The 21,353-nt window shown below is 36.6% G+C and overlaps 1 protein-coding gene across 8 annotated transcripts in view; it reads left to right on the top strand.

Annotated features, from left to right (window-relative positions):
• Window positions 1–21,013, top strand: part of DICER1 (dicer 1, ribonuclease III) — a 67,546-nt gene extending 46,533 nt beyond the window's left edge. For 7 of the 8 annotated variants that reach the window (XM_057428375.1, XM_057428377.1, XM_057428373.1 and 4 more), the window contains 13 exons: window positions 1,342–1,521; window positions 2,390–2,603; window positions 2,931–3,084; window positions 7,334–7,516; window positions 7,822–7,927; window positions 8,028–8,203; window positions 8,488–9,271; window positions 10,688–10,843; window positions 14,498–15,380; window positions 17,405–17,673; window positions 20,187–20,349; window positions 20,442–20,517; window positions 20,787–21,013. In XM_057428375.1, the coding sequence (XP_057284358.1) occupies window positions 1,342–1,521; window positions 2,390–2,603; window positions 2,931–3,084; window positions 7,334–7,516; window positions 7,822–7,927; window positions 8,028–8,203; window positions 8,488–9,271; window positions 10,688–10,843; window positions 14,498–15,380; window positions 17,405–17,673; window positions 20,187–20,349; window positions 20,442–20,517; window positions 20,787–20,952 (3,510 nt within the window). In that variant the 3' untranslated portion in view covers window positions 20,953–21,013. Of the gene's footprint in view, window positions 1–1,341; window positions 1,522–2,389; window positions 2,604–2,930; window positions 3,085–7,333; window positions 7,517–7,821; window positions 7,928–8,027; window positions 8,204–8,487; window positions 9,272–10,687; window positions 10,844–14,497; window positions 15,381–17,404; window positions 17,674–20,186; window positions 20,350–20,441; window positions 20,518–20,786 lie in introns of those variants that run through there. The other variant, XM_057428380.1, reaches the window with a different exon arrangement.
• Window positions 21,014–21,353: the final 340 nt, after the last annotated feature.

Below are 21,353 nucleotides of genomic sequence, written 5' to 3'. Positions count from 1 at the left end.
ACATGTATTGCAATTTAGTTTTTAGATGAACGGGAGGATCCTTTTTGGGACATATGAAGTAATGAACTTCCTACCAAACACAAAGCATGATTTCTTGATCCTGCCTCTTTACTCTGCTCTTGTGAGACCTCACTTGAGCATTGTGTGCAATTCTGGTGTCCTCAACATAAAAAGGACATGGAACTGTTGGAACAAGTCCAGAGGAGGGCCACGAGGATGATCAGGGGACTGGAGCACCTCCCGTATGAAGACAGGCTGAGGAAGTTGGGGCTGTTCAGCCTGGGGAAGAGAAGGCTGTGTGGAGACCTCATAGCAGCCTTCCAGTATCTGAAGGGGGCCTATAGGGATGCTGGGGAGGGACTCTTCATTAGGGACTGTAGTGACAGGACAAGGGGTAACAGGTTGAAACTTAAACAGGGGAAGTTTAGATTGGATATAAGGAGGAAATTCTTTCCTGTTAGGGTGGTGAGGCACTGGAATGGGTTGCCCAGGGAAGTTGTGAATGCTCCATCCCTGGCAGTGTTCAAGACGAGGTTGGACAAAGCCTTGGGTGGTATGTTTTAGTGTGAGGTGTCCCTGCCCATGGCAGGGGGGTTGGAACTAGATGATCTTAAGGTCCTTTCCAACCCTAACTATTCTATAATTCTATGATTCTATGACAGATACAAGCAGCAGAGTTAAAAGTATTGTGGCTGGCTAGAATTGTTAATGGAAAACTTACATGGTGTAGTGCCAGGGCAAAGGGGAACTTGCTTGTGTGCTTGTCCCAGGTCTAACAAAAACACATTTTGATACTTTTAAACAAACAAACAAAAAAAATAAATCCGTGTTAATGAAGCAGTAAGTTCAGGCACACTTGTATGAAAATTCAATTACTGAGATGCAGGGGTTTCCTGTGCATACTTTTTTCTCTACTCTTAAGGTCTAAAGAACGTTGATCATAAAGCGCTTCAGAGTTACTGGCTAAATGCTGACATCAAAACTTCAGTTGTGTTTATGGTGAAGTGCTGCCTGTGTTCTACAGTTAGACATGTATTTCTAACACAGGATGGATGTAGAAGAAGTTTAGAGATGAAATAGAATTGCCTCTTGGCAAATAGGGAAATCTGGGAGTATCATGCTCTCTTGATGCAAGTGTTTGGACTGATCTTGTGCTTGCCAGGCCAGGCTGCTGGCCAGTCTTTTTGCTTAAGAAAGAAAACATTTGTTAAGTCCTGATTAATTGGTTTTATTCCTCATTTTTAGCAATACCTTTCCAAGTAAATGTGAATTTTTGTTCAAAGGATAGTGTTTGGGTGAATTTTGCTGATTTTTATTAATTGGTGGGGCTTTTATTTTCAGATTCCAGAATGTTTGAGGGATAGTTATCCCAAACCTGATCAGCCCTGTTACCTGTATGTAATAGGAATGGTGTTAACGACTCCTCTACCTGATGAGCTCAACTTCAGGAGGCGAAAGCTATATCCTCCTGAGGATACAACGAGATGTTTTGGCATATTGACAGCCAAACCTATACCTCAGGTAATTAATCTAGCTTCTTTCCTTACTCTACATGCCCTACAACCTGTCATTTTCCACTTGCTCCCCACCCCCAGACTGAAGAATTGGACATGTCCTTAAGAACTGCTTGATACAAAGTAAACTCCAGAAAATAATCAGTAATAGCCAAGCAGTCTAGTTGCCATTTAATTTTTCTGTCTTTAGTGATGAGCAGTCTGTTCTATTTTTGCCAAAATTTTGGTTTACAATTTTGTTTTTTATTATTTTGCAGTGACAAATTCAAAATGTTCCTCCTTTTGTACATGAGCTGTGATAGGAGTGGTGTACCAGCTATAGAGGAGGCTGCAGTGCTACCTTCTCTATATGAAAGCTATGGTAACAAGTCCTCTCAGCATTCCTAGTCTGCAGCAGAAGAAAAAGTAGTCCATGTTAATTGAAATTGGCACCTCTTGCTTCAGAAAATTTTAATAGAAAAGCATTTACTGTGAATGAGACTCAGCTGAGGAAGATTTTTTTCAAAATATATTTTCTGTTGTTCTCAGAAAACGACATTTCAGGAATATTGCTGGTTTTCTTCCACATTTATTCCTTCATAATGGAAAAGACTTGTGTTTTTATTTGGTCTTATAGAAAGGGAAGAGCTATAAAACACAGGAAGAAGTATTATATATAAAAACTAAAAAATCAGTCATTCTTTAAGCCTTCAAAGCCTTATCAATAATTGAAAGTCATCAAAGGTCCAAATTCTGATCCAGCTTGCTTTGGCAAGTGCTGCCTCAGCATCTAAACTAAACAACCACTACTCTGTAAAGGAATCCTACTCTGCATTTTTTCTTTTGATTTCTTTTGTGGGTTTGTTTTTTTGTTTTTTTGTTTTTTTCTTATTTAGATTCCTCATTTTCCTGTGTATACTCGCTCTGGAGAGGTTACGATATCTATTGAGCTTAAGAAATCTGATTTTACTCTGTCTCTGCCAATGCTTGAACTGATAACACGACTCCATCAGTATATATTTTCGCATATTCTTCGTCTTGAGAAACCTGCACTAGAGTTCAAACCCACAGAAGCTGATTCAGCCTATTGTGTTCTACCTCTTAATGTTGGTAAGAAGAGAGCTCTTGTTGGTTTATGTTAAATTTTAAGTGTTAGCTGTAGAAATAATACTATATGTGGTAACTGACAAATTTTTATACTACATTTTTATTATTTCTTCACAATTCCAAATTTGTTTTAACTTGATGATTTAAGTTGATTTATAGTAGGTTTCAGCTGACTCTGTAGGGGTCTGAAATCATATATGTCTCCTTGGTAAATTTTTTAAAATAATCAAGTTGTATAGAATAAGGAAAAAAATTTGTAATTTACAACTTCTCAGAAACGTTCAGCCTGGAAAACTCTCCTATGAATAGTTATGCATTTTCCTTTCTAAGTTGATGACTCCAGCACTTTGGACATTGACTTTAAGTTCATGGAAGACATTGAGAAATCTGAAGCACGAACAGGCATTCCCAGTACACAGTATACAAAAGAAATGCCTTTTATTTTCAAGTTAGAAGATTACCAGGATGCGGTTATCATTCCACGGTGAGTACTGTATACATACTTCAGGTATGTACCTATTGTATTTATATAAACTCTTATAAAATGGGATGTAGGTATCTGCAAAATAATTGCTTGTAAGAAATCGTAGAATGGTTTGGATTGGAAAGGACCTTAAGGTCATCTGGTTCCAACCCCCTGCCATGAAGGGACACCACCCAGTAGACCAGGTTGCTCAGAACTCTATCCAGCCTGGCTTTGAATACTGCCAGGGATGGGGCATTCACAACTTCCTTGGGCAACCTGTTCTAGTGTCTCGCCACCCTCACTTTAAAGAATTTTTTCCATGTATTTAACCTAAATCTCCTCTGTTTTAAGTTTGAATGCATTCCCCTTTGTCTTATCACTACAGTCCCTGAGGAAGAATTTTACTATTAATCTGAAGGTATGTAGTACTGTCTCAAAGATTTTGTTGTTGTTAATACTTAATCTAATATAAGAGGTTTTAAATGTTTAAGGCTTCCAGTAGGACCTTTTCATAAGGAATAGTAGAGTTCACCACAAAACTTATGTAGTGTTCTGATAAAATGTAGAATTGTAGAATTAACCAGGTTGGAAAAGACCTTTAAGGTCATCAAGTCCAACCATTACCCCAGGACTGCCAAAACCACCACTAAGCCATATCATTAAAGGCCTTATCTCAGTGTTTTTTGAACACTTCCAGGGACACATTCCACCACTTCCCTGGGCCGCCTGTTCCAATGCTTGATCACCTTTTGGTGAAGAAATTTTTCCTAATACCCAGACTAAGCCTCCCCATGCCCAGCTTGAGACATGTCATTAGGAGATTAAAATGTGGTGTGTTTTTTTTAAATCTCTCTCCTACAATTCAACCATTTTCATTGCTTTATATAATTAAATTCACTAAGAGTTACCAGACAATAGGAGCTGTAGCGCCATTTTCTGATCTGACAAATTTAAAATAAATAAATTATATATGTACACACTGCCATAAAGGATCCTCTGCCTTAGGCATCAAACATCCTTAAAGAACTGCTATCAAACCCTAACACACAACAGACAGAAGGAGGAATCCAAGCCAGGGAAAATTCCGTATCAAATTGGAAAAATGCTTAGTAGTCTCCAGAGCAATCCAAGTCTAGAAAGGCAAATCAAACACATATAGATGATGACCATGGGAAAGAGTCATTTCATTGACACACTGTTCTCTTTCCATATCATTCCTGAATGTCTTACGGGTTTTTTACGGATAAGCATATAATAAATAGGGGGCTAATACCTGTCCTCTGGTACTCAACTTCAGAGACTTCACACCAAAATCCCAATTAATACTTTCCCCAATCTAATAAACAATCACAAGCTTGGCAATTAACTTTTCGAAAGCAAGCTTTTTACACTCACAATGTTTTTACAGGTACAATTCATACACAGATAGGAACATCACAGTCTTTATAAAAAGATACACCTGCACACAAGACCTGATATTCCATACGTACGCATCAAGTACTCAACTCTATCCAGAGAAGTTTCATATCAAATTTTACAAATTAAAAATAACAGGGGTGTACATCATGCGAAATTACAGGAGTGGAGAATTGTCACTTTTAAGCTGGCAACAGTCTAACTAAAAACAGACACTGGGTACAATATTTTATCAATGTTTCTGGAGCCCCCAGAAGACCCTCCCAGTTCTTTCCAATGTGCCAAAATGTAACCCAATGGGCTTTTCTTCAGAATTACCTTGTTTTGATCAGCTCTCATTTCAAACAATCTTTTACAAATCTCTATAGCTTCTCTTTCCCAGTGCTCTGCAAATGCGCTTAAAATATGAGAGCACCTACACACAAGTTTTATGATATTCTCAGGGGGTTCAGTAAAATAATGTCTCTGGGTTCTGCAGATCAACTCCCCTGATGTTAGATCATAGTTTCGGTTCCAGCAAAATTTACACTGTCCTAGTATCCACGTCAGGATCCAATGTTCAAAAGTTATTATGCACCCATATGTGAGGCTACAAGTCTGTGGTACTGAGTGTAAAGTCCAGATCTCGGATATTAGAGGTTATACTTCTCTTATACAGCCACTGGGGTGCAGAGAGGGAACTCTTCTTAACCCCCCTCACTAGCCAGGGTTTACTTTTGTCTACTCCTCCCCCACTGCTTAAACACTGTAATCTTTAACACTAACAACAGACATACACACACACAAAGCACTTAGGCACAACACAGAACAAAGATGCTTGGTCTGTCTCCCGCCGCTCTCCTCGAGGAGAACACAGAACCCCGGATCAGGACTTCACACTCGCTTCGTAGCTGTGCTGCATCTCAGTCACACAGAAACACAAACACACATGGGATCCCACACACTCACTGGAACTGGCCTACCAAAACCAGTTTTAATTTGAACAATTCAGTGGAAGTCATGTTCTCTGGTTACTGCTTTCCCACATCAAAGGCCTGCTAAGGAAGGTGTGCTGTTGGTAGATGGAAAAATTGACAAGTGAAAAAGACCAGTTAAAAAAAAGTCTTTCTATTGAGTATCTTTCAGAGGAGAAATCTACATCATTTTATGTATTGGGTATGCAAGGGTTCTCCAGAATTGGTAGGTTTTATGGAGACTTAATTATTCCCTATGTCATGTCTGGCATGATGGGGAAGGAAGAAAATGGACTGACTGGTTTGTGCTTGTACCTAGTATATTGTCAATAATGGTAATTGTAGAATATATATCAAAGATAAATATTAGTACTTTGTTTTGGCCTCATCTGTGTTAGATTTTTTCTTTCCTTTTCTTTAAATGTCTTGCTACCAGTGCTGATGAATACTGTGATAAAAATGGTTGTGTGAAATAATGGCAACAGACCATCACAGTGTGTAAGAATTACTTCATGTGATCAGGGTTAGCACTGTACAAGTAGCTCATAGGTGGTGTGAATGAAGCTATGGTATTTCACCTGTCTGAAGATCAAAGATCTGGCCATAGTGCCTAAATGAATATTATTCTTATGGGAGAGGTGGCAGAGTACATCATGAAAGAGTGCCTCTCTTTTATGACAGTTATTAGTTGTCATCTGGTAATGCTCAGCCCCGGGAGAAACCAAAAAAATTTTGACCCTGTTTCATAGATGAAGAAATCTCAGAATTTCAAGTACTTATGCTTCTAGTCAGCATAAAAATGGTGGAAATATGTGCTTGTGCATATATCCTACTTGGTTGTAAACTCCTCAGGGGAAGCATAATATGATGATTGTAGTGGTACAATTGTAATTAAATTCTTCATATGAGGCATGACTATGAATAAAGTAAGATAAAGAAGTTTTCAGGAAATTCTTTTAACCAGCATGTTCTTCAGTGGAGTTCAGACAACCTCATAATATGACTTTCTTGATGTTTTGTTTTGTTTTGTTTTGTTTTTTTTCCTCCTCTGGAAAAAAGCTATAAAAACTTCTTAAAAGTGTGTTAAGAGTCCTTAATAGTGTATTAATTTTATTTAGGGATGTCTATTTAGATATTTGAATAGAAGCTTAAAGTAATAGATGCAGCTGATCAAGGAAGACATAAGCTAATACACAGATCTAAATATTGAATGTTGATTTAATTTCTTTATTATTTTCCTTTGCATCTTTAGCACCATATCATCCAATGAGAATCAGTAGCCACAATAAAGGGGTTGCAGAGTTCTGGCTTTATTTTTCTAACGTCCTTGCTGCATTACAAGAACTGCATTGACCTTGTAATGCTTGTGAATTTGCCTTGCATATTTGGAGTTTGGTATTTTAGCTTTATTTAGAGGATTACTTGGTTAAAATACCAATTTAGATGAGAGGTAGTACAGTCTTCACATGCAGTAGACCTCCATTTCTACTGATGGCAGTACATAGAAGACTACACATTAGACAGCCAAATTATCAAGTTTAATTGTTAATTGTTTGGAATTAAGAAATTACCATTTGCAGCATTACTCTGAGATTGTTGTCCAAAGGTTAATTTTTGTCTTAGATATTGAAGACACAAATTCTGTATTTAGTTTAAATGTTTCTGTCGAGGAAATTTCAGAGATTATAGGCTGACCTTAGCACGCTTCTCACTTAGTGTTTGAGTTGTGTAGAAAAATGGGTTTATAACCAAAAAACCTACCAGTCAAAACTCTCAAGTGAACTATTTAATGGTTTATACCTGACCACATTAGAACATTAAGAACTTAGCACACAAACTTTCCCCTAACACTGTAACATATTAACATATACCTATTTTTTTATTTATTTTTTTTTTAGGTATCGAAATTTTGATCAGCCTCATCGATTCTATGTTGCTGATGTATACACTGACCTTACTCCACTCAGTAAATTCCCTTCCCCTGAATATGAAACTTTTGCTGAATATTATAAAACAAAGTATAATCTTGACCTTACTAATCTCAACCAGCCACTGCTGGATGTGGACCACACGTCTTCAAGGTAACAACAGTCATATTTGTGTCTGAGGCTTGTAATTTGACTGTAAAGTGCCCTGTTGTTTTTTTTTAATTACAGGATAAAGCTGAGGGTTTGTGTTTTCCAAAATAATTACCGATATTTTTTCTTAAGAGGTACTTAATAGGCTGTAACAACTGTAACTTGATCCCATTTTTCTTCCAGAGGTAACTGTGCTGTCACTTCACTAAGGTTGAATGCTAAGAATTAAGTCATCACTTTAGAAAGCTTAGGCTAGTAAGTTCTATTAATTATGTGCTTATATTAAAGTATTTTTATGTTGTTTTTAGACTTAACCTTTTGACTCCTCGCCATTTGAATCAGAAGGGGAAGGCACTTCCACTAAGCAGTGCTGAGAAAAGGAAAGCAAAGTGGGAAAGCTTGCAGAATAAGCAGGTAAAATAGAAGTATCAAATTGAAGTTGCCTCTCTCTCAACAGTGATCTGACAATTACTTTTACAGGTAAAATTCTTTCCCTCTCTCCTCCTCTCCCCAGATACTGGTTCCAGAGCTCTGTGCTATACATCCTATTCCAGCATCGTTGTGGAGAAAAGCTGTTTGCCTGCCCAGCATACTTTATCGGCTGCACTGCCTTTTAACAGCAGAGGAACTAAGAGCTCAAACAGCCACTGATGCTGGTGTGGGAGTTAAATCACTTCCTGCAGATTTCAGGCATGTATTTTTTCAGGATGTGTCTTTCAGTACGATATCTGACTTCATTGGACAGTAAGGTGAAAACTATTACTGCGTTAATCTAAAACTGATACCCTTTGTTTAACTCGCATTGGTTTTCAGTGAAACATAGCTTAAAAGGACTTGATTATGAAAGGTGAAGTTAGATACTGCAGTCACTGTTCTTTTCAGAAGAATCTAACCTTTTTTAAACGTGTGTGCATGGAGAATTTTCTTGTCTTGTGGCAGTATTTTTTTAACAAAATCAGCATGTATCTTTTCAGATACCCTAACTTGGACTTCGGATGGAAAAAGTCTATTGACAGCAAATCCTTCATCTCTATTCCTAACTCCTCTTTAGCAGAGAATGAAAATTACTGTAAGCACAGCACAATTGTAGTCCCTGAAAATGCTGCACATCAAGGTGCTAATAGAACCTCTTCTGCAGAAAACCATGACCAAATATCTGTGAGTTACAGAGCACTCCTCAATGAGTCACCCATTAAACTCCAAATTGATGTCTCAGCAGAACTTGCAGCAATTAATGGTGTTTCTTATAATAAAAATCTTGCCAATGGCAATTGTGATTTAGTTAACAGAGACTTTTGCCAAGGAAATCAGCTGAATTACTACAGGCAGGAAATACCTGTACAACCAACTACCTCATATCCTGTTCAGAATTTATACAGCAGTGAGAACCAGCCCAAGCCCAGCAATGAATGTACTCTACTGAGTAATAAATACCTTGATGGAAATGCTAACAGATCTACCTCAGATGGATGCCCCAAAATGGCAGTGACCACCAGTACTTCAAAAGCTATTAGTCTTTCAAAAGACACAGGAGATTCTGAAACAAACCCTTCCAATGAGTACTCCTCAAAAACTCTTGGTCCTAATCCTGGTCTCATTCTTCAAGCTTTGACTCTTTCAAATGCTAGTGATGGATTTAATCTGGAGCGGCTAGAAATGCTTGGTGATTCATTTTTAAAGCATGCCATCACTACGTACTTGTTTTGCACTTACCCTGATGCTCATGAGGGACGGCTGTCATATATGAGAAGCAAAAAAGTAAGTAGTAACAATCCGGTCATGGTATGTAAAAGGCACGTTGTAACCAGCCATACGCGTAAGAATTTTGCTGGAAGATTGAATGGCAACAGGTTGATTTAATTCCACCCCTTTACCAATTATACGTTGGGTAGTATGCATATAAGAATGAAAATACTGGACTACAGGATTAATGTTGCCATAACTGTGATTGATTGAAACTGTTTTCTGCAGTTCATTTTGAAATCTAGACCACTTAATTATCAGCCTAAGAAAGGATAGGACTGAATAAGAGTTCTAGGTTAGCAAGGATAATTGATGGACTGAACACTAGAGCTGTTACTGAGTTTCTTTAACGGGAGTGCTTGAATGAAGGGTTGAGTTAGCAATACAGAGCCTTAGGTTGTAGCTTTATTTGACTGTTCCTTTGTTTCCTCAATAAGTTACTTTCCTTGAAAACTTTTACTGTGATCTTACACAAATGCTAAAAATAAATCAACAGAACCAATAAAAAAATCTTACAGAAGTGTTGCATCAAAACGTTTGAAAGTATTTTAAAGTAAATGTGAACAGTACAGAGTAGGGTCGTCAGTTCTGCTGCTGCCGGTTTTAAATTCCGGAGTAATCAATCATGCGAAAGTGTTCTGGGTTTTTCTTTTCCCCTACATAATGTGATAACTTGAATCAAATGCTGAGGATTTGATTGTCTGTCTCTGATAATAGGTTAATTCTCAGTGATGTATTTTGAGTAGTTTAATCTTGGAAAATAAAGAGGGCTAAATAAATTGCATAGTTCAAGTAAAGGAAGTGATTTAATATTCAAGTTCAAATTTCAAGACTTTAAAAACAAACATGGAAAGTGTATTTAGAATGAGAAATGAAGCTCAGAAGTTGATAGTTACAACATAAAAGGAAATATGTTTGCATGTGAGTGCTTTTTTTTTTCCCCTCCCTTTTAAAATGTTTAAAAGAATTTTAGAGTCTATGAAAACAACATCTGTGTTATGACTTAATAAGATTTGTTATATGGAACTGTTTCAACACTTTCTACTGCCAAAGTTTAGGTGAATCTACCCATAATCACAATAATTTTTCATTTCCAAATCTCGCCTGAATGTTCATTAATAATGAATAATTAATGACACTCGTACAGGTCATTTTTACTGTTATTTTAAAAGAAGCAATAATTTTATTTTGCAAATAGGATTTAATCTATCAGATTTCTTTAATTAAATTTGACACATCTAATGTGCTTAGCCTTAAAAAAAAATATTAAAATAATCTGTTTTAAGAAAGCTGAAATGCCTTTTGAGGTCTAGATAAAAATGCATGATGGTACAAGATCTGGCTTGACGTGTAAACTTGTTTTGCTCCTTTTGCATTTTAACCTAAATATATGTATGTCCAGAGGTTTATGAGAATGTGTTTTTCTTGAAGGTCAGCAACTGTAACTTGTATCGCCTTGGAAAAAAGAAAGGACTGCCTAGTCGTATGGTGGTATCAATTTTTGATCCCCCGGTCAACTGGCTTCCTCCTGGTTACATAGTGAACCAGGATAAGAGCAACACTGATAAGTGGGAGAAGGATGAAGTGGTAAGACTTGATTTAACTATGCTGAGGAGTAACTATTCACGTCTGTATTCTCTCACCCCTACCTCCTTCTAACCCCCAGATATTTTGCTAAAAATGTGGATCTGTATCTTTGTTTCCTTTCTAAAACTTCTCCTTAACTTATGGAAAATTAGAGGAAAACTGATCCGGAATAGAACCTGTAGAAAGGAAATTTACTGAACATCATCCAATAATGAGTGTGCATATTAATAGAAAAGTAGAGAAGAAAAAATGTTTTGTTTGTAGTTCGTGTACTCTCAGGAGTTTTTCTGAAATAAATGAGTTCACCTTCATAGAGTATATGAAACGGAGTTGGTTTTCATAGTGCTGAGAATGAAGATTGAACCGGCTTGAGAAAATGTTCAGTATTGGTTGCTGTTAGCTTACACCATGGGTATGGCTGAAGGCTACTTTGCATCCAAAATACAATGCTGGGGTAGCCACCCTCACTGTCTAAAGCTTCAAAACGACAAATCTTAATTAGGAGCAGTTCCAATTATTTTCTGACTAAACGCATTGTATGTTTGTAGTAGGAGTGTGTGTGCAAGAAATATCACTGATCACAGCAGTCAGTAATATAATCTTTTAAGTGTTTCGAGAATGGTTTGGAGGTCAAGGAAGAAGGTGGAGGTATTTTTTTTTTCTTTTCCCCAAATCTGAAGACCATGCTCGATTGTAGAACCACCAGAGGGCACATGGGGGAGGACTGTTAGTTAGATGTACCGTGCAAATAAATGCTTATTTCAGAATGAACCAACCTGATTACTGTGTGTGCCAAGATTTCCATTTCAAAGAGACTTACTGCTGTACCTTTCTAAAAGTAAGACAGTACATTTGGGACAGGAGTTAATCGTTATTTTGTAGAAGCTTTCAGTTCACCATAACATTTTAGTGGCCTCTTTCTCCTTGCTAGTCACTGTTTATTTGTAAATAAAATACACAATTTCAGACCAAAATGCAGACTGTGGTGCAATTAAGTAGTACTGGGGTTTGTGCCAAGTAGATATTTTGCTTTCTTGCATATAATTTTCATTCTCCATCCATGGGCTGATGGACTGTAACTGGGGCTAGAAAATCTCATATTATTATGACAGATTATTACAAAAACATCCTAGTCAGATGTTGGCATTTTTGTGTTACCAGGCTTTATTAAGGGGAAGGATCTTCCTCTGTTAATTTGATCAGGTAGTTTATTTCAAAAAAGCATGAAAGAAGCACTTACATGTATTTAGCTTGTAAGTGGCCATAACTAACTCAAAATCAATCAGGTATTCTTTAAGAAAAGGTTTGGTTTTTGAGGATCATCATTGATTAATGTTTTTAAATGCTGTCTGATGAAAGTAATGACCTATCAGACTTGCTTCCCGGCTCCTTCAGCTACTGTTCATTCTCATCACTTATATTTTTATTACTTTTTTTATACATGAAGCAGTGTGCAAACAATGTTAGGGTAGTTCATGTAGCCATTCTGCTAATTAAAATGAATTTAAGAAAATTGTGAATGAAATTGTAGTAAGAATTAAATTTATCACTTATTAAATCTTTGTGAAAGCAGACAGCAATGTTTTGAGTCATCTAGCTAGAGATGTGTCAGTGTATTTTTTTCAGTGACAGATATGACAGGTGGTATGTAACAAGAAAAAAATCAGCACTAGCTCTAATTGGGACTGGTTAAATTAGTCTTACTTTGAGCATTATACTGCTACTAGTATCCAAAACAACTATGTAAAATCAAGTGTTGCTATCTCTTTCTGATCAGTTAAATCTACGGAAATCCCAGATGTGTATATGTGAGATGGGTAATTACAGCAGCAGAAATTCTTTTGGCAAATGTCTAAACTGAATTTCTGTAGCCACTTTTTTCCCCTGCCCCTGCCAGCACTAAATCTCACTAAGCCTCCTCTGTCCTGATGAGGAATGCTGTGATCTGATCCTTAGCTGATTTCAAGCGTTGCCTAGTGCACCTTACAGCTGCCACCCATCCACACATCTAGAGAGTTGTGCATTTGGCCCAGAGGGACAGGTCCCCCATGGTAGCATCTGGTTCACAGATATGTAAGATTAAGTGTCTGAGACCTATAATATGACATACATAGATTGAGGGCAGATATGAGCTGTTTCGCTTGATTCAAAATGGTGTTGGCTTTCAGGACCCATTCCAGAAAAGCACTTTGAATCTGATCTTGCTTCTATCAAATTAAGTGGCAGAATTCCCGCTGACATCAGTGATGCTGGTTTGAGTCTGTGAATAGTCTTTTGATGTTAGGAAGACTACTTGTGCATTTAGCTAATATGTTTAAGTGCTCTCCTGGATTGGGGCCATGGCAAATTATACATCATTGTATAGCTTGGGCATATCTGCGTTCAATTTATAATTTACATCAGTCCATACCAGTTTGCTTAATATGAGCAGGGAAAAGACATGAGACATCATTAGTTTTGCTGGTGTGGGTATGTATGTAAGTATTAGAAAATTGGTGACAACTTTAACTTGATAAGTTAAGGCTGTAAGTACAGCCTGAAACAACCCAAAACTTTAAGCCAGTATTTACTTGTTAAAGGATTAATACTATTTGCCTTTGCATCTACTTCATGATTTCATGAATATGTTAATATTCAGTTTAAAAACTGCTTTTACATTTTTAGACTTGCCATATTGAAATCCTGGTGATATTAAATGAATGGAAAACTGGAGAGATAGCATATTTGTTAAAACTGAGAATTATTAACTTGCACTGTGGTTCTTGCAGAAGAAAAGAATTGTTCTATATCTACTGTATGATAAGCAGCCAGATCATTTCTTGAGTCCCCAACCTATGCAGTGAAGACAGCCACACACATAAGCATTAGGTTCTTGCCAACTAACTGGTATTAGACTTCCAGTTTTGATCTGCAATAAAAAATCACCTACACTGGTACACTAAACTTACTTTCTACTAGTTTGCCAAGTAGACTGAATTAATTAGCAGCTGTGTTTGAGAACACAGAGAAAGGTATTTTGCTGGTTCAGGTGATTATTATTGAAGAACTAGGGTAAAGAAGTTCTTACAGTTTTTACATGGAATGCATTTTCCAATTATGTGTCCAGAAACTGAGATTATCTTGATTATGACTATAGCAAGTCCTGCAAGTCCCTTAGTATTTGCTGTAGAAGGATGTATAAAGAATCTTCAGAATTGGTTTGGGTCACCGTTTGTATTAGCCTTACTTAGCAGATAGAGGGAAGGATGCACCCAGAAAATGTTCCTTGTACTTCTCCAGATCTGTTAGTATAGAATTCCTTTGTCTGCTTGGTATACAAATGTCTAATGTTTAGTGGATTTAGTTAATCCCAGATGCACCATATTCTAGTATAAGCACAAGTTTCTATGAAATGCTGCATGTTATATGTAGAATATGTGCTATTATAGGTTAGTAATAAAGTGTTTATATTCTAAGACAGTTATTCTGGTCTTAAAATGCTAGTGTAAATTGAGGTTGTATTGTGCAGCTGATCAGACAATGTAATTAGAAACATGAAAAAAAAATCAGTCATATTGTTAGCAGACACTACTCAAATCCCACACTTCTGACAGTTCTGGAATAAAAGTTTCTCATTTCCTTCTTTGGTACCATATTTTTTGTGTTCTTTCATAGACAAAGGAGAACTTGTTGGCTAATGGCAAAATTGATAATTATGAAAATGATGAAGAGGATCAAAACCTAATGTGGAGGTTACCCAAGGAAGAAACAGACTTTGAAGATGATTTTCTGGAGTATGATCAGGAGCATATCAAATTCATTGATAATATGTTAATGGGATCAGGGGCTTTTGTGAAGAAAATTTCTCTCTCTCACTTTTCAACCACTGATTCAAACTATGAATGGAAAGCACCCAAGAAGTCTTCCCTGGGTAATGTTCAATTTTCATCAGATTTTGATGATTTTGACTATAGCTCGTGGGATGCTATGTGCTATCTGGATCCTAGCAAAGCTGTTGAAGAGGATGATTTTGTAGTGGGCTTCTGGAATCCATCAGAAGAAAACTGTGGTGTTGATGCGGGAAAACAGTCTATCTCATATGACTTGCATACAGAACAGTGTATTGCTGACAAAAGCATTGCAGACTGCGTGGAAGCCCTGTTGGGCTGCTATCTGACCAGCTGTGGTGAAAGAGCTGCTCAGCTTTTCCTGTGTTCACTGGGGCTGAAGGTGCTCCCTGTAATTAAAAAGACTGATTGGGAAGGCACTTTGTGTGCTAGCAGAGAGAATTGTAGCAGCGAGGAGAAAAATCTTTCATCAGACTCTATTTCTGCTTCTATACCTAATTCAGAGGCTTCTCTGTATAAAGACCTAGAGTATGGTTGTTTGAAGATTCCGCCAAGGTGTATGTTTGATCACCCAGATGCTGAAAAAACCCTAAATCACCTTATTTCTGGTTTTGAAAACTTCGAGAAGAAAATAAACTACAGTTTTAAGAACAAGGCTTATCTTCTTCAAGCATTTACTCATGCCTCGTACCATTATAATACCATTACTGGTAAGTAGTCTTAAACGAGTGGGGTTTTTCCCCATATTGTAAATACAGGAGAAGCAGTGTATGATGTGTTCCTGTACAGTTTTTTTTAGACAACATGTTTCTTTAAAAGACAATAGTCTCTGAATATTAAGTCTTTGAAAATACTGTCTTGCTCTTTATTTCAGGAGGGGGATATGTGTGAAAGCTGTATCTCAGTGATTATTCATATTTTGATTTGAGGTAGATAGAAGACTTACTGAAGTCTTAATCAAGTTTTGGGAAAGAGCAGCATTTTTCATCTTGGCTGTATCACTAGTGTATGTGACTGACATTAGATCCTTATTTAGCTGAAATAAGTTCTTGTAGAACTCTGGAAAATTGCAGTATACTTCTAGAAGTAGCAATCATGTTTTGCAAATATATTTAGCAAATTTGTCCATAATTTAATCCCAAGAATATTGCCCTTTGACCATACTTCTGAAGATTAAAACTAGACTATACAACTTTAATTAGCTGAATAGTCTGTAGGACTATACCATATGGAGACTTCCCTTTGAAGTTGTGAATTAGAAGGCATAGTTTAAGTCTAGGCATTGTATTGAGTATATATTTAAAGTCCAAGTTTGAAGCAATTGACTAAATCAGGCTAAATATTAATTTCAGGCTAACTGCTTAATGTTTCTCTACATGCTCTCACAGAAGATTTTACAGCAGCACAAGTTTGTGTTTCTGTGATCTTGAATAACTTTTGCTTATGCCAATTAGCATAGTATTTGTTCATTCTAAAACTTTAAATATTTTGCTATTATAATATACAATTAAAACCAAACTATGGTAAATTCCAGCCCTGTTAGAAGTGAATGGCAAATTCTTGTGCAGTCAGCAGTCTGAATTTTTCCCCGAAGTGAATTGGTTCTTTATACCAAGGAGTAAGAAAGTTCTGATTTAATTAAAGAAGTTGTTTTGACAGTGTTAGTACATCGAAAACAATTCACAATGTACACTGGAATGCTCCTTTAGCTTTTTATTCTAGGTAATACTACTGTCTATGTATTTACTTTTCACAAATATTTCACAAAACATATAGAAGGTAGATAATCCCTTTACACACATATACATGCATACTAACAGAAACCTTGAGGCATAGTGTCTAGCTGAAATTGTGTTGTTGGGTCCAAAAGTTTTGGTTTCATTTCTGTTTACCACATAAGGCAGCTATGAATTGCTGTTGCTTGTAACTTCTGTTAAGGAGTAGCTAGTAATCAACAACTGGCAGTATCTTAGGTACAGCTGCTATAAAAACAGCTTAGTGCTAGCCATTTCACTCTCATGTTACTTTTGTAGTAATTCTGTCTTCCTTTCTTTCTATCTACCCATCCTTGTTTGCTTTCAAGACTGCTTTTTGCTTTTGTTTATGTTCTAAAAATAGATTTGCATAGCTCTCCATTCCTGTCCCCTGCCAATTTTCCAAAGAGCCAATGCTTGACAATTTTAGTTTCCAGTTTAAAAGACCCATTCTTAATGGGAATCTTAGTTCAATGGTTTTTGAGAAATCTAAGTGTGTGGTGAATTAGATGAAAAATCTGAGATTGTATGTTCCTCCTGCTTTTGTTGCATTGTTTTCTTATGAATTTTTTGAGGTTTAACTGTTACCATTTTCAGATCAGCTTGCTAGTGGAATCCCTTAATTTTACTTTTTTTGATCTTTCTTGGTGCAGTGGTAAAGATTTTGAGTAAAAGCATTAATTGATTATAAACACAAATGGTTTGCTAGCCTGGCAAGTTAATATTTAGTTAAAAAATGTCTATTATTAGATGTAATATCTGTTTTTTTCTGATTTTTTTAAAAAAAGAATTCAATAACTAATCTCTCTGAACACAAAGATACCTTTTTTTAAAAAACAGATTGTCTCCTCTGAGAATTGGCTAGTTTGTGGAATTTAAATGGCAGTGTACCAGACCTCTTATCCAGAATGTCCTGGAAAGAATGTGTGTGTTAAACTTAATTGTGGTGTTGTACATTCTTTTATTTCCAATGCTTTAAGATTGTTACCAGCGCTTAGAATTCCTGGGAGATGCAATTCTGGACTACCTCATAACCAAGCACCTTTATGAAGACCCACGGCAACACTCTCCAGGAGTTCTTACTGACCTGCGATCTGCTCTAGTCAATAATACCATTTTTGCATCATTAGCTGTTAAGTATGACTACCACAAGTACTTCAAAGCTGTCTCTCCTGAACTATTTCATGTTATTGATGACTTTGTGCAGTTTCAAATGGAAAAGAATGAAATGCAAGGAATGGATTCTGAGGTTAGTGGAAGTAGAAGAAATGTGTTCAGTATCTGATTTGAAACATGCTACTGGATTTCATAGTGATGGACATTTTTGTAATACTTTTTAATACATTTTTGTATTACATTTTGTAATACTTTAGTTTTATGCACACAGCAACCAAAGAAGCAGGCTCCCAGTAACAAAGCATACAATATGCAAATTAAAATACAATCTTTAGAAAGTATAAAGAACTTTCATAAAATAATTAAATTGAAAACAGTTTGCCTCTAGATTTTTGTGACCTTTGATTTCAGTCACTATTTCACTTTTGTGTTATTGTTAGAACAGTATGCAGGCAGGGGGGGAGCAGGACCACTTAGCCTGGAAGCTACTACTACATCATAAAATCATGACAAAGAGTTAATGAGTTAATACTGACTTAGTATAGGATATCCATGCAACATTATGAGCAATACTACCTTTGGACTATGTGGAGATTATTTAATGTAGCACACTGACAGAGGTTTCCACCATTTTTCTTTTGAATATTTCTGCTGGAGCAGGTGTTACTGCACTGTGCTCAAGTATGTGTGACATGCTCCTGAGGGCTTTATATCTGCTAACCAGGGAAACATTGCATGCATCTTTCAAATAAACCACTTGAAAGATAGTTTAACTGAAGACCTGCAAGCACAGATCCTATCTGTGCTATGCAGGAAGAAACCTAATGGTAGTGAACATCTATTTGCTGGAGATCCATTAGTCTAAAACTAATTCATTTAGATAAGCTGCTCAGAAAATGTATGAGAGCAGGGGTCTTGTGAATCAAATTCTAATCAGGGTCCTGGAAGAGATGGACTTTCTCATTATCCTTTCTTTAGGAGTGTTATCCAATGCATAACCCTCATAGTTTGTCTTCTGAAAAACTGTGACCAATCTCTTGAAAAGTATTCTATCAGAGAATACTCCAGCACTCAACAAACGTGTTATCTTCGTCTTTAGTAATTTCTTCTTTTTGCTACACAACTTAGAAGCTTGGCAGTCAAAATACTTCTGTTACAAACATGTTTTTACAGCCCTTGCACTGTGTTGCAGAGTGAAATCTATATGAGTGAAAAGGCTAAAAACTTATTTGAAGACCTCAGAGTAGTGATTTCTAAGTTCGTTCAGTTTTTTGCTGGTATGCAAAAAGATTGCCTAGAAACTTCCTCCGAAGTTGCAACCAAATTGTGTGATAGCTGTTTCAAATAAAATTCTTGTTTCGCTGTCCCTGCGCCTGCTCCCTATCTTGGTCTGGCACTGAATTACTGAAACTCTTATTTCATCAGAGTTAATGAAGAGTCTTTGTTTCTGCAGTTCATGCCAGCTAGGCTGGTTTCCATGTGTGTCTCCACATCATCTGCTTTGCTTTTTTCAGATACCACTCGTGAAACATCTGTTGTCCCTTGCTTTATAGCTCTTAATTTCTCTCTCCTGTTATTTCAGTATAACTCAAAAGTGCTTAAGTTTGCACTTGGTATGAAATACACTATTCAGAAGAGTTGAACTTGTTTTTTAACATCAAAATTCCTGTTTGGAGTGTTTACACATCAGCTCTGATTTCTTGTTTGATTTATTTTGGGTAGAAATACTGGGTTGTACTGGTTCATGAAGTATTTTGGTGGCTCTTAAGAGGACTGACATTGGCCCCTACCTTGGGGTTTAAACCCAACGCAGTGAGAAGGTAGTTGCTGGGAGAAAAGACGAACTTACTTCCTTTTAGGCAGAGGAGCGTTATGGTCAAAAATTTCTGTTTCAGATCACTTTGTTTGGACTTAGGTGAATGTATATTGTATGTATTTGATGTATTTCTGGTAAAGGATTAGATTAACTCAAGGTCTCTAAAACATAGGCTGAAAGTTTAGCTTTAATAATGAGACTGTGCTATTGTCTGAAGATAGTAGCATAGAAGAAAACACTGCCTGCTACCTTTAAAAGATAGCTAAGTGTGCCTGCTAGCTATCTCATGTTGCTGGTTATCACTTATTAATGGCTCAGTTTACTGGTACTTGTTTCATGCTTGTCTTCTGGGGTAAATGAGATAAGGAAAAGTACACCCAACTTTCGTCCAGAGATTTTGAAGCTTTCATACAGATTTTTGAAGCTACTTCTAGGAGATGCCTAATGTGTGAAATCTTCCTTTATTATGCGTAGCTTTCTAGTATTAACTGATTGAGCCAAGTCTGTTTCTTATTGGAAAAAACAGACCCATGGTAAAATCCTACAGAATTACATGAGGAATTCACAAAGCACATGAGGTCTCTGTACAGAATGGTGCTTGGAATTATTTTTGCATTTGAAAAATGACATATCCAGCAGCTTAGTTTTGTTGGGAAATAAAAGAACAATTTCACTGTGGAAAATTGTCAGTGAAAAGCTTAAAGGAAGCAGCACAGGGTAGCGTGAAAGAGAGCTTACATTTCTGAAGATCTTTTTATTTTAAAATATGCAATTGTTTCTCTCTTCCTCCTTTCTTCCTGCATCCCCCTGCTTTTTTTAATTGCTAACAGCTCAGAAGATCTGAAGAAGATGAAGAAAAAGAGGAAGACATTGAAGTACCAAAGGCCATGGGGGATATATTTGAGTCTCTTGCTGGTGCCATTTATATGGATAGCGGAATGTCTTTGGAAATGGTGTGGCAAGTGTACTATCCAATGATGAGGCCATTAATAGGTATTGTCTGCTTTCAGAAAAGAAAATAATAATTAATGCCATCTGCTATGAAGAGAAGAAAGCTAATTTTTTTTTTTTCCCCTTCCAAATAGAGAAATTTTCTGCTAATGTGCCCCGTTCTCCAGTGCGAGAGCTGCTGGAGATGGAGCCAGAGACAGCCAAATTTAGGTGAGAATATGCTTCCTTTGGTACACACTGCCATAAAATATTTTTAAGCTGTGCTTCATAAATGTCCAAAATTAATTTCTTTTGCACTAAGTAGCTAGCATGATCATTGTGTTCACTGATTTTATTGCTTTTTATTGCATAACTTTGAGAAAAGTAACAATTTCTGTTTAACTATACTGCTTTAACTTCTGTAGAAAAGAGAATATAGGTCTCTTTATTTCACATTAACTTACTTAAGGACTAAGTAATTTTTGTGTATATTTTTGCAGTCCTGCAGAAAGAACTTACGATGGAAAGGTCAGAGTAACAGTGGAAGTTGTAGGAAAGGGAAAGTTTAAAGGTGTTGGCAGAAGCTACAGGATTGCCAAATCTGCAGCTGCGAGAAGAGCACTACGAAGCCTCAAAGCAAATCAACCTCAGGTCCCAAACAGCTGAGACTCCTCTTAAAAAAAAATGGGGGGAAAAAACACAAATAAAGAAAATTTTTAAAAATGTTGATGTTGAGAGGAACAAATTGGAAGACAGAATTTAAAGTTTGTTTGATAACAGAATAGATAACAAAACATTTAACGTGTATAAAATTTTGGAACTAACTGTAGTTATAGTTTTTTGCGCAAACACAATCTTGTCTTCTTTCCTCACTTCTGCTTTGTTTAATCACGAGAGTGCTTTAATGATGACATTTAGCAAGTGTTCAGAATAATTGTTGTCAGGTCTTTATGGTTTACTTTTATTGTCAGTACAGCTTTGCTTAGTGTTAGAAGGCCAGGGAGCTTATGCCTAATGCAGTTGCTAGATTTATATATAGTAATCTTGAAATTCTTCAGTCTGTGCAC

This window comes from Pezoporus wallicus, unplaced genomic scaffold, assembly GCF_028554395.1.
Source record: "Pezoporus wallicus isolate ANWC-B61680 ecotype Strahan unplaced genomic scaffold, APGP_CSIRO_Pwel_v1 contig_6936, whole genome shotgun sequence".
Classification (NCBI taxonomy): domain Eukaryota; kingdom Metazoa; phylum Chordata; class Aves; order Psittaciformes; family Psittacidae; genus Pezoporus; species Pezoporus wallicus.
This window is presented reverse-complemented; position numbering and strand designations above follow the sequence as displayed.